The sequence below is a fragment of the Pseudorasbora parva genome, chromosome 16, assembly GCF_024679245.1.
Source record: "Pseudorasbora parva isolate DD20220531a chromosome 16, ASM2467924v1, whole genome shotgun sequence".
Taxonomy (NCBI): domain Eukaryota; kingdom Metazoa; phylum Chordata; class Actinopteri; order Cypriniformes; family Gobionidae; genus Pseudorasbora; species Pseudorasbora parva.
In genome coordinates, this window is record NC_090187.1 from 2582251 (window position 1) to 2600396 (window position 18146).

Genomic DNA, 18146 nt, shown 5'->3' on the forward strand with positions numbered 1-18146 from the left:
AGTCTTTAAAGGCACTTTTGCCTGTTTCATTAGCCCATTCATGACGCTGTTGTGATGTTGAGTGAGGTGCAGGATAAAAAATAAAGCATTTTAATTTGAATGTTTTAGCGTGTGTGATTTATCGTGGGCACGGGTCGGGTAACAGGCCAAATATTAACGGGTCTGGGCGGGTGCGTATTTAATTTTGATATTTTCACGGGTCGGATCTGGGGCTAAACCTTGTGGGTATGGGCGGGGGTGAGTCTCCAAAAATGGGCCCGTACACTGTGCAGGACTCTGGTGTGATGCTTTGGGCAATGTTCTGCTGGGAAACCTTGGGTCCTCCATCCATGTGGATGTTACTTTGACACGCTCCACCTACCTAAGCATTGCTGAGACCATGTTCACCATGGACCAATACAATTTTAGCAAGGTGATCATAATGTTATGCCTGATTGGTGTATAGACAGCTTTGAAAAAAATTAAGACACCACTTAACTTTGATTCTCAATGTTAAGTGATCTCTTATTTTTTTCCAGAGCTGCACACACACACACACACACACACACACACACACACACACACACACACACACACACACACACACACACACACACACACACACACACACACACACACACACACACACACAAACAGACAAACAAACAAACAGTTTGGAATAATTGCAATTTTTGTGTTTTTGAAAGATCTCTTTTAAGCTCATCACAAAAAAAACCTAAAATTTGATGAATAAAAATATCAGCAATTATTTGAAATAGAAATCTTTTATAATATTTAAGAGACTTCTTTTTAAAAAATCCAAATGTTGACTTGTAGTTTTTTGATGAAAAGGACACTTTTCAAAGGATACAAAAAAGCCTTACAAAAATACACAATATAAATACATATAAATACATAAAAACAATCTCAGTGTGTAAAATGTTTATCACACTCAGAGGTGTGTAAATGTGAGTAGGCAAATCAGCTTATGGTTGTAATATAGATCTCCACATAAAATATATTGCTTTAAATTGTTATTGTTTCCTTAACGTTCCTTAATGTTCTAGTGCAGGGTAATTAGGAAATGTTTTCTCGAATATAAAACATGCATAGAAATGTGAAATAGATTACACCGGCTTAACGAAAGATGTAATGTTTCCCTGGTGACAGCGCGAGCAGGAACAATCAGCGAATCTATCACCGGTTCCGGCCTGATCTCACACACAATATGAGGGATTTCACAAGCTTAACCACCTGAGGTCCGCGTCTACTCCGAGTGCTCTCTGTCTGCTTTCTCAAGTGTGTGTGTGTGTGTGTGGGTGGGTGTGTAAGGTGAGGGAGTGTGTCTTTGAGACGAGGTGAGCATGTGGGAGGTTGGTTTGCTGTTTTGTTGCGATTGTGTGGGATGAAATAATGCACTTTTAGAGACATCAAAGAATGAATGTGTGTGGATTTGTGCGGATTCTGAGTCGACACAGTTAACCTGTCAGTGACTACAATGCCATTGTTGTTCAGGAAAACCATTGACTGTTGGTTGATTTCAGCGGCCAGTGAAGTATCAGTATTAGTGTTAGGATCTGTTATTACTTCTCTGTTTACGTGTCATCTCTCATTATCATCTACTGAAAATAATTATACTTAAAGCAAAACATCACACGATTCTATCATCATTATCCCAAAGACTATTACTATACTACTTAAGTAAGTCATTAACACAAAGACTTTCTTTCTTCAGTGGGATGCAAAATGAGATATTTAGTAGAATGTCCAAGATGCTCTTTTCCATACTGCATAGAAAACAACAACATCAAAATTCTACAAAACCACATTACATTTATAAAAACCCTTAACCGTCACTGGCTCTTTTTCTGATCACCTTTTTTTGTTCTCTTAATTCTATCGGGCGTGTCATATTTCATATTACTAAATTTATTTTAACTTTCTAATCTTGACAAAACACATATCGTTGGAAAGGTCTGAGTCTCAAGGTTCCGTGTTTCGTGACTGTTTTGTGATAGAAGTGGTATTTAGACAGAAATATAGTAATTAGTCAGAGGAATTTTTTTTATTTTTTTATCAGTGAAATATGGATGACACCCAGTTATATGAACATTTGAATGATACTGTGTCATTCACACAAACACTAAACACCATCATGGTAACACATTACATTTAAAAAATGCAATAAACAATAATTTGATTGGTTTGATTGATCATGTGACTCTCACCTCCACTGTGATTGGTGGTTGTCAGTTAATATCAAAAGTACGTAATAGATATTAGTATTTCAATAAGTTGGTAATTTAGCATTATTTCAGTTAATGAAATACGGTTGTTTACTGTAAATTTTACTTTAAATCTGTAAAACCGCAAATGTTGCTACCGTATTTTTTACGGTAAAGTTCTGGCTACTACAGCTGCCGTTCTTTTACTGTAGATTTTACTTTAATCATTGTATGGTTTTTAACTGGTTTGTACATTGTGCAGCCTTAGAAAACTGTCTAATAATGCGGTTCATGGGTTATTGTCAGTGGAATGCACCACTTCCGGCATTTTGCCGGTTACTTAACACAGGTAAATTTCAATCAATTAAAAAAAAAATATATATTTTTAATTAGAGTACTCAAACTGAATTGAGGAATTGTGACAGCCCCAGAACGCCAGTTTGAACAAATGTCTTGGTTGCATTAAAAGCCTAGTTGCAGTTTTGACTCCTGTTGCACTTTTGTCTATAATATAGTTTTCTGAGAAATTATAATAAAAGAAACAGGACTACCAAAGGTTCCCTTTTCAAAAATGTCATATTTGTAAAGACACGTCTTTCTTCATTATCATATCAGGACATTGGCATTATTCTGACATTTTTGACTTCAAACTAAAACATTCTGCAAAACATCCACAAAATTTCCTCAGGAGGTTATTCAGGTTTCAGCATAAATGAGGCCAGAATTGTCATTTCTTTGAGGGGTGATAATCCTTTAACATGTCTGTAGGCCACTGCCTGTCCTTTTCTCCCTCTATATCTTGTCCAAATCTTGCTGGAACAGAGACCAATCATTATCCGTGGAAACTCTTCTCTAGCCATAGGCTAGAAAGAGAGTGTCAAAAGACAAGAAAGAAAAAGTGTTTGTTTGATGTTGGCCAAGAAGAGAAGTGCCAGTGTCCAACATGGCCGCTAACATGCTTCCGCCTCAGCTGAACGCCGGAATAACCGGAGGCGGACTTTACCCGAGCATTAGAATTCCAGTCCATACTGAGATCTGGCTCCGGCTGCCAAGGGAACGGAGAGATACTCGTTTTTATTTCTTTTCTTTCTCTGCCCCGAGAACAGCACACATCCATGCTAGTTAGCACTTCTGAAATGTAATAACAAAGACCTCCTGAGCGATGATAATGTGATATGAATCTCTCTCTCTCTCTCTCTCTCTCTCTCTCTCTCTCTCTCTCTCTCTCTCTCTCTCTCTCTCTCTCTCTCTCTCTCTCTCTCTCTCTTCTCTCTTTCTCTCTCCTTTTGGGCCTTCAGATGAAGCGGCCTTCAGAAAAAAAGAGGAAGAACACACTCATATAACAGGCTATTCACGTCGGCAAGGCCAGACTGAGACGTTGCGCGATAGCATTCATTTCATTTTTCTTCTCTATAACTGTAGACATACAAAAGGTCTTGGATGTGGGTCCATGAAGTTAACATGTATAGATTGAGTGCACTATTGCAGACGTCTGAGTGATTTCACACAGAGCTTTATCTAGGTGCTCTACGACTTTTTTTCAACACACCTGGAATAGATTAGGTTGGGAGTAAAAGTGCCAAAGTAAGTGTTTACTTGCTGTGAGGTCTGAGAGTTCGGCTGAGGTGAGTGTTTTCATCCGGAGGCAAAACTGTTCCATTCGGCAGCATTTTTAATATGAGACATGAGCGCGTCTGCAACTGTTGTGTGCTTTATGCCTTGATGATTTGCACCGTGTCCTCCTTGCCTTCGTCCTCTGGCAAAATAGTTCACGTCTTACAGAACGGTTCAAATCCTCGGGCGAGCTGCCACTGCTAAACAACAGCCACAGCAGCACTGATGTAAAAGTCACAAACACATCAGTTTTAGGACTGCATCTAATAATGACAGTAGTTTGCATGGAGAGATGACGTTTAGCTAATTACATCAGTGCAGGAAATGACTCGTCTCACCACTGTTGTCTGGTGATTTGAGTATATAGACATTATTTTTGTGGGTCAATTAGATATTTTTTTAATGCAATAGTTACATTGACTTGAACACAAATCTCCTATAATGAGCATGTTTTTGGTTAGTTCACCCAAAAAATGAAATTTATGTCATTAACTCCTCCCCCTAATGTCGCTCCACACCCGTAAGACCTCCGTTCATCTTCACACACAGTTTAAGATATTTTATATTTAGTCCGAGAGCGTATGCAAGTGTATGCACACTATACTGTCCATGTCCAGAAAGGGAATAAAAACATCATCACAGTAGTCCATATGAGACATCAGTGGGTTAATTAGAGTCTCTTGAAGCATCCAAAATACATTTGGGTCCAAAAATAACAAAAACTACGACTTTATTCAGCATTGGCTTCTCTTCTGGGTTTGTGTTCAATCCTCAAATAAAGATTCGAACCGTTATGAATCAGCGTATTGATTCATGATTCAGATCGCGTGTCAAACTGCTGAAATCACGTGACATTGGCGATCCGAATCATGAATCAATTCGCTGATTCATAACCGTTTGAATCTTTATTTGAGGATTGAACACAAACGCGGAAGAGATGTATATACATGTATAATGTAAAGATGTATAATGTATATACATTTAGTACATTTAATATATATATATATATATATATATATATATATATATATATATATATATATATATATATATATATATATATATTTATATATATATATATATATATATATATATATATATATATATATTTTATTTTTTTTTTATTTTATTTTTTTTCGGTTTACATGGACACACACATAGACACACACACACACATATACACACATATCATATATACACAAAATCTTATATAAGATGCGATTAATCGATTTGACTTCCTTAATTAAAACTATTTTCTAGTATGTGACGTCACACAGTGATTTAAACATGAAATGTCAAAGAAGAAAGACTGAGATAGTATTATCTTGTAAAACATACTCCAGTAATCGTTGTTTTATTCATAACCTAAGAACTCAGCACGTTATACGCCATTGTCTTTTGCATCAGTCTCTTTGTATTGTGTCTGTCTGAGCTGGAGAAATCCGTCCATTAGTATTTCCAATCGTCTTCTTGACTGGATCGAGGGTGTGATGATGATGATGATGATGATGATGATGATGATGATGATGATGATGATGATGATAAAGTAATTAGGAGTGATATGATATGATAGCATTTAATGTTTTGTCAGTCATGACTGCGACTCCTCAATCCCGTGGCTGACGTGCCCTGTGTTTGACAGTCTCGTCCGCGGCCTCGGAGCATCGGGAGCGGGAGACAGCGAAGGACGGAGAGGGAGTTTGGGCTGTTTGTGTAATCGGAGTGACACTCAGGTCCTGGCAGCCATGGTAGCGGTGACTGCGAGGGAAGGCCGCGCTGATGGATCTGTCAAGCGTGTGTCCGTCGAGTGTGTGTCGCTGCCCCTCCTCTGTCGATCTCGCTGCCTGTTTGTTTTGGCTGAAGAAAGAGGAGATGTTTTGTGCCGTGACAAGCAGAGAGCAGGTGCAGCTATACTCTTAGTTTAATAGGTGACCATAAATGTTGGGTTGGTTTGTATAACTGTGATGGGATGGATTTTTTATTTTAAAAATTTAAAATTTGGCTTAATGAAAATCTTAAGAGTTTGAATTGAACTGGACACTTCCTATGGGACGTTGAAATGGAAATTGGATTGAAGCGACTGGAAAGGCAGTTCAACACAATCACACAACAGAGGCATTTCCTGACTACAGTCATTTATTTAGCCAAACTGGGAAGATTTGTATTTGTTTTCTCAAATGATTAGACATGTTTTGTTGAACTAATTGTCAAAATATTCAACAAAACCATCCAAACATATTTTAATTTTGTCATGAAGACGCACAAAATGCCAACCACATTATTTCCAAATATATAAAAAATTATATACTGACATAAAAATAGTTATTTATCAACTATATATTGATTTTATTTATTTGCTTATATGTTATTATTTATTATTTATTTATTTATATACACCGATCAGGCATAAAATTATGACCACTTTTTGTAATATTGTGTTGGACCCCCTTTTGCTGCATGACCCGTTGTGACATGAACTCCACTAGAGCCCTGAAGGTGTGCTGTGGTATCTGGCACCAAGATGTTAGCAGCAGATCCTTTAAGTCCTGTAAGTTGTGAGGTGGGGCCTCCATGGATCTGACTTGTTTGTTCAGCTCATCCCACAGATGCTGGATTGGATTGAGATCTGGGGAATTTGGAGGCCGAGTCAACGCCTCAAACTGGTTGTTGTGCTCCTCAAACCATTCCTGAAGCATTTGTGCTTTGTGTCAGGAGCATTATCCTGCTGGAAGAGCCACAGCCACCAGAATACCGTTTCCATGAAAGGCTGAACATGGTCTCAGCAATGCTTAGGTAGGTGGAGCGTGTCAAAGTAACATCCACATGGATGGAGGACCCAAGGTTTCCCAGCAGAACATTGCCCAAAGCATCACACTGCCTCCTGCTTTCTATCAGAACCAGCATTAACTTCTGGAGCAGTTTGAGCTCCAGTAGCTCGTCTGTTTGATCGGACCCCACGGGCCAGCCTTCGCTCCCCACGGTCGTCAATGAGCCTTGGCCGCCCATGACCCTGTGGCCGGTTCTCCACTGATCCTTCCTTGGAGCACTTTTGATAGATACTGACCACTGCAGACCGGGAACAGCCCACAAGAGCTGCAGTTTTGGAGATGCTCTGACCCAGTCGTCTAGCCATCACAATTTGGCCCTTGTCAAACTCGCTTAAATCCTTACGCTTTTATATATAAGTTGTTGAAATGTCTACTTCTTTCTACTTTTTGTCAGTGCATCCCGTGTGCTTCCATAATGACAAATCAACAACTGAAACACATTCTCAGTTCAGTTCTGAATAGCTCTGCTATAAAGGAGACACGGATTGAGTTACGGATGTTTTTGAGGTGTGATGGTGTGTGTCTTTTGCAGAGACAGGGTGACTTTATAGACTATTAAATATCTCATAAACATTATGGACCTCCGTTGCAAGAGAATATTCAGCAAAGGCATAAACACGCTGTGAAATGTGAAATCTGTCATGTAAATTCAGCTACAGGAGGAATAAATCATTGTGGATTTTATGGCTTTAATTCATATCCCCACAAAATACCAGTAATATAATAGGCTCACTATTTAAATGATAAAGGTTATAATGCTGATAACTCAGTCATAGCAACATGTATACAGTTTATAAACCATGTTGCAAATTCAATACACTGAAGTATAGATGTTTGCTAACGGTAGGAGACGTTTTATTGATTAACAAATAACTTCAGCAAAAGCGCTGGTCACAAACATCTGCGGCGTAATTCTTTGAGTTTTAATGTGCAGGCTGTGAGGTTTAATGTGTGCAGGTGTTGATGCCCTATGTTTAATGCACTGCAAAGGCTAATTGCATGGCGAGCGTTTACTCAACCCGTACTCTTTTAAAACCCCAATTATTCAACACTCAAATGCTCAAAGTATAGCCTCAACCGTATCCAAACCTCCCACCTGTTTACAGTAAAATCATGGATGGTTGGCCATTACAGGTTACTAAGCTGAAAAATTAATCAGACACATAAGGAGGGAATAGTCCATCGTACAGTCATTATTGCATTGGGTAGTTTGGGACACAAGCAGGCTAGTACAGTGAAATCTGACTACCGTCCTTTGATAGCCAAGTGAAAAGAGCCAGTCCTCTGCGGGACGTGGTGTCATCGGGTGGAGAAGTGAAGAGGTCTGTCTTTGTTTAAATATCACAGCATACTTCTGCTGTTTACTCTGCTGTAAATGAGCAAAGAAAGGCAGAGCAGGCGGAGAGATTGCGACGGGGACTGAGGGAGTAACAGCAGGACACGGACACAATCATAATGCATCTTGTTTGGGCAGGTTAGAGACCTCTGTGTAATCTGCATAACATTAGAGGATCTCATACGCACACACACACACACACACACACACACACACATACACACATACGCACTACGCACACACTGAACAAGACAACCTCTCTGACGAAAATGTTATTGCTGTTGTGTTGCACTGTGCCCTCTGGAGAAATAAAATAGACATGAAGTCATACAGTTAATGTGGAAAGCAAACTGTGTGTGTGTGTGTGTGTGTGTGTGTGTGTGTGTGTGTGTGTGTGTGTGTGTGTGTGTGTGTGTGTGTGTGTGTGTGTGTGTGTGTGTGTCTGGGGAGGGGGTGCATGTTTTTGTGAAATATCAGGACACAAATGTGTATAATGACATGTGTATGACATAGGTATTACAATGAGAGGGTGAAATATGAGGACATTTGCCATGTCTCCACTTTTCAAAATGCTTATAAAACATACAGGATGAGGTTTGTTTTTTTTGTTTTTTTTTGGAGAAAGTAAAAATGCAGAATGTTTCCTGTGATGGGTAGGTTTAGGGACACAGTTAGTGTAGGGGGATAGAAAATACGGTTTGCACTGTATAAAAAACATTACACCTATGGAATGTCACCAAATTTCACAAAAACAAACTGTGTGTGTGTGGGGGGGGGGGTCTGGTAAGTTGTAGGGACCCCACAAGGATAGTAATACTAGTCATTTTTGGATGGACGGACGGACGGACGGACGGACGGACGGACGGACGGACGGACGGACGGACGGACGGATGGATGGATGGATGGATGGATGGATGGATGGATTTAAAGATGGATGGATGCATGTATGGATTGATAGACAGACAGATACAGGGATAGATGGATGGCTGAGTAGGTTTATAGACAGACAGACAGACAGACAGACAGATAGATAGATAGATAGATAGATAGATAGATAGATAGATAGATAGATAGATAGATAGATAGATAGATAGATAGATAGATAGATAGATAGATAGATAGATAGATAGATAGATAGATAGATAGATAGATAGATAGATAGATAGATAGATAGATAGATAGATAGATCTGTCAGTTGATTCTTGTCCTGGTTTCTTTAAATAAACACGGAGAGGCTCTTTCTCAATGATAAATCCCTGATGGAAGGAACAAAAAGCTGAAATCTGCTGAACCGTTGTCATAGGAAACCAAAGGAGGACACATTTGGAGATTTCGTGCACCTCTGCAAGCCAATGATAGAATTTTACAGTAAATTTAACTTTAAACCGTAATAGACGTTGAGTATCTTTCAGGCTTGTCACAACAGGTTAATAGAGTGACATTTTTAACTATAGATATCATATTCCACAGTTAATAAATCACAGTAAATGAACACATTCAAATTTTGTATTACAAGTTTTCTAAAATGTTATGTTTAAATATGCAAATTAAGCATTGTGGAATTAAAAAAGGAAGTAATTAGCATACATTTCCAGAGCAGAAATATGAACACTGGATGAAGCCAGACTCAGAAATCTTGTTTAATTTTGTAGACATATTAGTTATGATACTTCAGCCAAATGATATATGAACACAGTCAGAAAAAAAAGGTACAGTGCTGTCACTGGGGCGGTACCCTAAGGTACAAAAGTGAAAAAGTACATCTTTGTACCTTACTCACTCCTAAATGGTACATATTAGTACCTTAAAAGGTACATATCATTACTTTAAGAGTGCGAACTAGTACCTTACAGGAACATTGTATAGTAATTTAAAGGTACATATTAGTACCTTTTCGGTTTTGTACCTTAGGATACCGCCCCAGTGACAGCAATGTACCTTTTTTCTGACAGTGCAGAAGCCTTAATAATATAGATTGTAATAAAACTTTAACGTTTTGGTGTATTGTAATTGTAATAAAAACGCTTTTTTATGAAGGAAATAACCTTTATACCATCCAAACTGATCAATGACTATTTGACGACCACAATATATATTGAGTAATATCTTGCATCTTTTTATATTTAATGCATATCAAATTTGTTTATGTCTGTGTAAACCATCTTGACTGTATTTGGCTTTTATAGTCACTGTAAATGATTCATTTTGACTTCTCATTGCATTTTTGTACTCATTACCTGGCTGTGCACTTTTTGTGCCCTGCCATTCTTTTGTTTTGCCGCATCTTAAAATGTTTCCATGTTGTACACCAAAGCAAACTCCTGGTATACGTACACTCTAAAGTATTCATACGGATAATGCATTATGTGTGTTTGCCCTTCGTTTGCCAAAGAAAGGCACCAGTGCAGCACGGTTTAATTTTTACATACTGTGTCAAATACCCAGAGCAGCCTGTGTCCTCTCTGAAATATTAATGAATTCTGTCGATATGCAGAGAGAGAGAGAGAGAGAGAGAGAGAGAGAGAGAGAGAGAGAGAGAGAGAGAGAGAGAGAGAGAGAGAGAGAGAGAGAGAGAGAGAGAGAGAGAGAGAGAGAGAGAGAGAGAGAGAGAGAGAGAGAGAGATGGATGAATGCTAGGATAAAATGTTGACCATGTTGACATTTCATCTCCGCCTAATTAGAGCCGCTTTTTCAACCACATTTTTCTGCACTTGCACTGAAATTCATTCATGTAACGAATTCAATTGATTTCCATTTATCCCATGCAGAATAAATCCATTCATTCTCACATTGTCATAATGACACAGCACAGAACAGCGAAGCATCTCGTTGTCAGCGTGTTTCAGGAATTAACCGCGGGCGTGGGGCATCCTAAAGAGCCGGCTGCATATCATCCTCCTCCGTGTTCCCTGTAATCCGGGAGAAAAGATACCACTGGTCGCTGCCACGGTGCAACATTTGGAAGTCTGTCAGGCCTTTCCATTTATAGACGCGAGATGCATGTCTATATCAGAGCAGGCGAATGCATATGCCTCTAAAAAGCTGATGCAAACTAAAGTGAGAGACTGCTTTAGTGCTGTTCTTAGTTAGTTGTCTGGATAATGGCTCTCTCTTGAGGGTTTCCGTGACTCTGTTTTCGGTGTGTAATGGAGAGAGGGGGCTTAAGCTCGCCTGAATGCATCACACAACATCTCGCACTCCTGAGCTTCACTTCTCCTCGCGGACTGAAGCTCAATGTTCCCTCCTACTGGTTGAGAGAGGTAACGTGCTCCTGGAGATCATTGTCATGGTCAGAGAAAGATAAGCCGCAGGCCTGAGCCTCTTGATATGCAGGACGGCTTCGCGGGCGGTGAAAGAATAATTGCATTTATGTGCTTTTACATAAAAGTTATTAAAATGGAATGGTATGCACGAGCAATAAACAAAGAGCCACAAATCAGATATTAGCATTTGTGTGAAAGCAATGGCATAGAATAATAATTCATATTCTCACAGCCTTTTTTATCGGCTCGCTGTAACCACATATGAATTTCCAGGGGGGCAGAGGCGGGCGTCAAATATCCTGACTATTAAAACCAGCCAGCTCCGAAGGCGACGTCCTCCAACTCTTTCGTGTTCTCGCTCATTGGGTTTTGTGTGAAATTATAGCAGCCCCTCCCCTCTCTCTCTCTCTCTCTCTCTCTCTCTCTCTCTCTCTCTCTCTCTCTCTCTCTCTCTCTCTCTCTGCAGATCCTGCATATGTTATTGAAGGCAGAGACAGCAGTTTTATATAACACGGGAATAGATGCCTGCATTAACACATCCAGACGGCACGATAATATCTAGTAATCTTGTGTTCAACATCAGCTTTGGCTAAATTAAATATGGAGTTTCCCAGTCTCGCGGCGACTGATATGAGCAACACTGCATGTTTTAAAGATAGAGTTCACAACCCCCCCCCCAGCTTCCCCCCCCAAAAAATGCCATCATTTTTTCTAGATTTGAATTCCCTCATGAGATTTTGAATCTACATGACTTTATCAAAGATTGTGTTGCAAAAGGTCTGAGGTATTTTTCCCGCCATGCAATGTGAGTGGATCGAGCTCAATAATGGAGAAAATGAGTGTCACAGGATTTGTACACTTTATTCTATAAGCCTTTATGTGAGGAATGTAATGACTCGTTGAGAATCTTCCCTTCTATTGTATGGAAAGGAGAAGCTTGGACATTTCACTATGAACTCATTTTCTGTTCATAAAGGAAGCCTGTTCCTCTTCAGAATGGGAATATTATCATAATAGGCACATTACAGCCTATTATAGGCTAAATATATTTATAAAAGAACAGTTTTTATCCTACTTTTCCTGATACAGGAACAATCAAAATATCATATTTAGGCATCCAATATTAATATCTCCTTTATAAACTCTTTATGAATCAAAAATAGTCCTCACTTTAGATGAGTTCACACAAATAGTTAACTGACAACTACCAAATGTTTTATAACTACCGGAATTAATCGTGCATAAGCACTAATAATGCATTTATTAACACGATGAGTAACTACTCTGTACACTCTAAAAAATGCTGGGTTAAAAACAACCCAAGTTGGGTTGAAAATGCACCGACCCAACAATTGAGTTGTTTTAACCCAGTGGTTGGGTTAAATGTTGCTTAAGACAACCCAATTGCTGGGTAAGAACAACTCAACCATTGGGTTAAAACAACCCAATTGTTGGGTCGGTGCATTTTCAACCCAACTTGGGTTGTTTTTAACCCAGCATTTTTTAGAGTGTACACTCTAAACAATTCTGAGTAAAAAACAACCCAATGTCGGGTCAAATATGGACTAACCCAGCAGTTGGGTTGTTTTAACCCATCGATTGGGTTGTCTTAAGCAAACATTTAACCCAACAGTGGGATTAAAACAACCCAATTGCTGGGTTAGTCCATATTTGACCCAACATTGGGTTAACATAACCCTGCATTTTTTAGAGTATATGTCTAAATAATAAGTATATAATAATAAATGTATATATGTACATTTAAATAGTTTATTATTAATTTACTTAGACTTTCTAAATGATCATATCAACCACTGACAACTAAATAACTGGTTTATACAAATGTAATATTTTAGAAATAATACAATTGATCAATAGTAAAGTATGAAAATACTATTACTGAACACATTATACTGTAGATATCCTTATAAATCAAGAATAAAGCATTTATAGCAGTATTTATGATCTGCGAATCTGTTAATGCTTTATAAATGATGAATTAAATATGTACTAATGCTTAATGAATGCTTCATAGTGTGCAGCTTTTATAATGTGTTAGCCATTGTGTTATACATTTGTTTCTTCTCTATTTCTTAATTTTTTTAGATCTTAATAAATGATAGTTTTTCTCTAAGCAGAAACATGCATCCACCTGATGACAGAAATGTAATTTTTTGGTGTATTGTCCCTTTAAACAATACAGCCAGAAGAACAGTTTCATGCATAATATGCCAACTGCAAATGTGGAAATTGCATACATCATGTTGTTAGAAAAATGTTAATGTGCTAATTGAATTAGGTAAATGTACATGAGGACCGAATACAAGTCCAGTTGGGCATTTGCACATTTTTGATGTATGCAAGTACATATCACACATGTCTGCTCAGTTTTGCTGTTAAAATGTGTCCAATAATCTTTGCATGTTTAATGCAAGCATTCTCTTAAACGCGCATGCAAGAGTGTGTGTGATTGGGAAGGTTATAGCGTGTCAAGAGAGATTCCCCAACAGAGGGAAGCGCCTCAGCATGAGAGCTAAAGCGTTTTTCTCTGTGCTCTGATTCCTGCAGGAGTGCACCCATGGAGCGGCTGCTGCTGTGCCTGGCTCTGTTCTCCATGCCGTCCTATGCCATGCTGTGCCCCAAACGCTGCACCTGCCAGAACCTGCTGCCCTCGTACACCGTGCTGTGTGCCAAAACCGGCCTGCTTTTCGTCCCACCTAATATCGACCGGCAGACCGCCGAGCTGCGCCTAATGGACAACTTTATCACCACCCTGCGGCACCGAGACTTCGCTAACATGAGCAGTCTCATACACCTCACGCTCTCCCGAAACACCATCAGCCAGATCCAACCGTACGCCTTCGCCGACCTACAGGATCTGCACGCGTTGCATCTGGACGCAAACCGGCTGACGGTGCTGGACGACACACATCTGCAAGGGTTGGTGAATCTTCGGCACCTTATACTCGCGAATAACCAGCTTCACAGCATCTCAGAAGGAGCCTTTCAAGATTTCCTAGAAACTCTCGAGGATCTTGATCTTTCTTATAACAATCTGGTGGATTTGCCGTGGGACACTATAGCGATGCTGGCCAGCGTCAACACCCTCAGTTTGGACCACAATCTCGTCGAGTTCGTGCCCGAAGGGATATTTTCAAATCTTCATAAACTAGCCAGACTGGATATGACATCCAACAAGCTGAAGAAGATCCCGCCGGATCCTCTGTTCCTACGCATCCCCGTCTATGCGAAAATGAAAGGCTCGCCGCTGACCTCGCTGGTGCTCAGTTTCGGCGGGAACCCGTTGCATTGCAATTGCGAGCTGGTTTGGCTACGGCGGCTCACGCGCGAGGACGACCTGGAGACGTGCGCGTCACCGCGAGAGCTCGCAGGCAAATACTTCTGGACGATCCGCGAGGAGGAGTTTGTGTGCGAGCCGCCCATGATCACGCGGCATACGTCTAAGATGTTCGTGATGGAGGGTCAAGAGGTTAGTCTGCGATGCCGCTCTGTCGGAGACCCCGAGCCGACCGTCCATTGGGTCAGTCCGGACGGGAAGCTGATCGGCAACACTTCGCGCACCATATGTTACGATAACGGGTCTCTGGATATCCTGACGGCCACCGTGAAAGACTCCGGCGTGTTTACCTGCATAGCGTCCAATGCGGCCGGAGAGGCTACGGCTCCTGTGGAATTAGTCGTGAACCCTTCGCCGCATTACGACCCCAAACTGGAGCCTGAACCGGGACCTTCGGACATGCCGACCTCTATAAAGTCCAACAGCAGCGGTAGTGGAGGCCAGTCTCGAGCCGATCAGCGCGTCAGTGTCTCAGAAATAACCTCAAGCTCAGTGATAATCCGCTGGCCTCCTCAAAGCCACATCCCTGGAGTTCGCATGTACCAGGTCCAGTACAACAGCTCCACCGATGACATCCTCATATACAGGTGAGTTCATCTCGCAATCTACAGATTATCACATAGCTTTCTCTTTATCTGCCATCTGTGATTCGCACCAGCGCTACTTTAGTCAGGGTTATTATTGTTAACCAACCCAGTTTCTGTTGAAGCCAATACAGAAGTGACTTAAACTGCGATTCCTCGACTGGCCACTAGGGTGAGAAGGGAGCAGAATCTCATTGAGCCCCATGTTAAAATGCCCAACTTTACAGCAGAAAAAAACATGTTAACAATCTGGTACAAACTGTGGTTTTGGTCTATATGGCTAGTTTTGCCCTTCCTGACAACTGTGAGGGGGGTGAGTTCATTCGTTTACATTATATGAAGCTTTAAAATTCTGCATAATTAAGGGCGTGGCCACATTGATTGACAGGTGTATAGCCGTTTATCCGCTGTCTGTTAGTCATCACATCACCTCAGCTCCGCCCACCTTTTGCCTCTTTGCCCGTTGTCTGTTTACCTGGGAGTGGCATGCAATCTAAGATGGCAGCGGCCGGCTCGTCTTTACTTTACGCTTCAGAACGGCTCTTCAGAATCCTATGGGTGATGTCACGGACACAGTCCATATTTTTTTACACTATATGTTGTTAACTCAAATGGAAACTTATGCCTACACATTTTATAGAAGGCGGAGTTAGCGCCTGACTGGAAGCAAGAACGTAAACAAACTACTGAAGCCAGGGCTCTCAAGTCTCACGCATTGGGCGTGAGACACACGCATTTCAACCCGTTCACACGCTCACACGCCACACCTTGTATTTCTCACGCAGAGAAATCGCCAGGGTAACGCACACTAAAGTTGCGCGCTATTAGAGGAATCAAGCGAGTTCGCTGACGGCCCAGCCATGCACCAGTTAATCTAATAAAAATAGAGACCGAACAGCCAATCATAAAATAGATTTGCTGTATCTGGGTAAGATATAGATAGTCCCTCCATCCAAGAACGTTTACGTTCTGATTCCAACGTCACATTCTGTGATTCACGCCACGGCCTCGCTCATTGAATCAAATGCTCGCTGAAGTACCGTTAGTTGGCAACTAGAAGCCCCGATGACAGATGCACAAAGATAACGGTGTGTTAAGTTAAGTTTCTGACAGCACTTTGTGTTTTCTGTTCTTAATCCCTCAACAAAACTTAAAGGACGCTCAATCATGATTTGCATGAATTGCATTTTGCTATCGTATGTTATTGCGCTCTCACTCAGTGAACATCTGTGCTCTTCTGCACTCGTGAATGCGGTGATGGACAGCTGTCCTCATCGACTGGTGTTTGGATGGGATTTTTTTTTTTTTTAACTCACTTTCATTAATTAATTTATTAAAAGTAACTCCATTTTGTAAGACCATTTTCATCTTATTTTTAAGATTTATAATGGATTTAAGCCACTGCATTTAGGCCAGTGAAGCAATAGCCTATAGTAAAATTTCAATTTTATTTTTATTTTTCGAATATTAATTACAAATCGAATATATTCATGCTCACCCCTATTTTTGGGAGCTGAAGTGTAGCGATATAACATTTGCAATGCAATATGCAAAATGGCAATGCATTTCAGTATTTAAATTTACATTTTCCATACCATGTGTGCAACATTTGGAACAAAATGATAATTCAAATTGAATAATATAGCCTAATTTACATTTGCTATTTCCTACACTAGTTTTAACATATAATTTAAACATAAATTGTATATTGTAATACTTTATATAAGTTGCAAAATTTAAATTAAAAGGTATTACAGAAATAATTAGATGTGTTTAACATGTTCAAGCAAAAATTGTAGCAAAATGATCTTTTAAATGTTATTTTTCTAAATTGCATTTAAACTTCCATTTAAGATACTTGCGATTGCATTTTGATTATATATCCCGCAATGAATGTAGCAAAATTCTATGTGGAATTGAAAATGCAAAACTCCATCTCGCCTAGGGCAACCAAAGAGCTAGAGCCGGACCTGCCGCTGTCATAAAGAGAGGAAAAAGTGATATAGCAAACAATAATTATAGGCAGTTTGTCTAAGATTATTTGAGAGTAAAATAATCTCTGTTGTAAACCACAGCTCACTTCAGCGCGACTGTGCTCATGTTAAGGTGCCACCAACCTCTGGGCTGAAGGCCTCAAAAACCTGCTACCAACACCAATAAACAACACTAACCTCTCTCTCTCTCTCTCTCTCTCTCACACACACACTAATTAAATGCATTTTTTTTTATTTGTACGAATGTGTAATTTTTCATATCAGACCCCCGTACCCAGCCAAACCCCGTTGCTGCCGCCACGGCCGAAATCTCACTCTGAACTCTGTTCAAAACTTGAGAGCCCTGCTGAAGCTCTCCGTTAGCTTAATGCTAATTCTAGCACTCATCAGGTTGTTAAAGAGCCTGAGTCTCTTATTCATTTCCACATGTTTGAAAGCTGTGAACAGAAGATATTCTTTGCTCCTATTGGTCAACACCACCGATTTGAAGGACGGGAAAAAAATAAACATGCTAAACTTTCTGTCGTGGCCTCAGCTATAGTCCGCTATGACGCATTATAGGAGATAAAATAATTGATTCTTGCTGCCATTGTTGTTTACATGAATCGTTCCAAAATCGAGCTGATATTGTGTAGTCTGATGAGAGTAGTCAATGGGCTTTTACTAACAGATCCAGCTACAGTTACTGTGGTAAAATCCCATTTGTTCACTGGCATTCACAGCTGATTTGTGAAGAAATCGTCAAACTACACTTAGGGGAGAGTGGGGTAAGATGAGCCAGTGGGTAAGTTGACCCACCCCCTTTATCTTGGTAATTCTACACTGTTACTGTCATGTGATCATATATTTTGTGACCACCCGTCATTTGTGCCAGACTGTGAACAGGAGAATCACATGTAAGGAGTGGAAGATGTCCATTTACTTTTGGCCATAACAGATGTAATGGCTGCTGCAGCAAAAAAAAA

The 18146-nt window shown here is 40.1% G+C and overlaps 1 protein-coding gene across 1 annotated transcript in view; it reads left to right on the forward strand.

The window, feature by feature from the left end:
* Positions 1-18146, forward strand: part of si:cabz01090165.1 (uncharacterized protein LOC100333421 homolog) — a 217706-nt gene that overhangs the window by 172060 nt on the left and 27500 nt on the right. Inside the window, exon 3 of the mRNA XM_067419604.1 lies at positions 13814-15190. Coding sequence (XP_067275705.1) covers positions 13814-15190 — 1377 coding nt within the window. The remainder of the gene's footprint in view (positions 1-13813; positions 15191-18146) is intronic.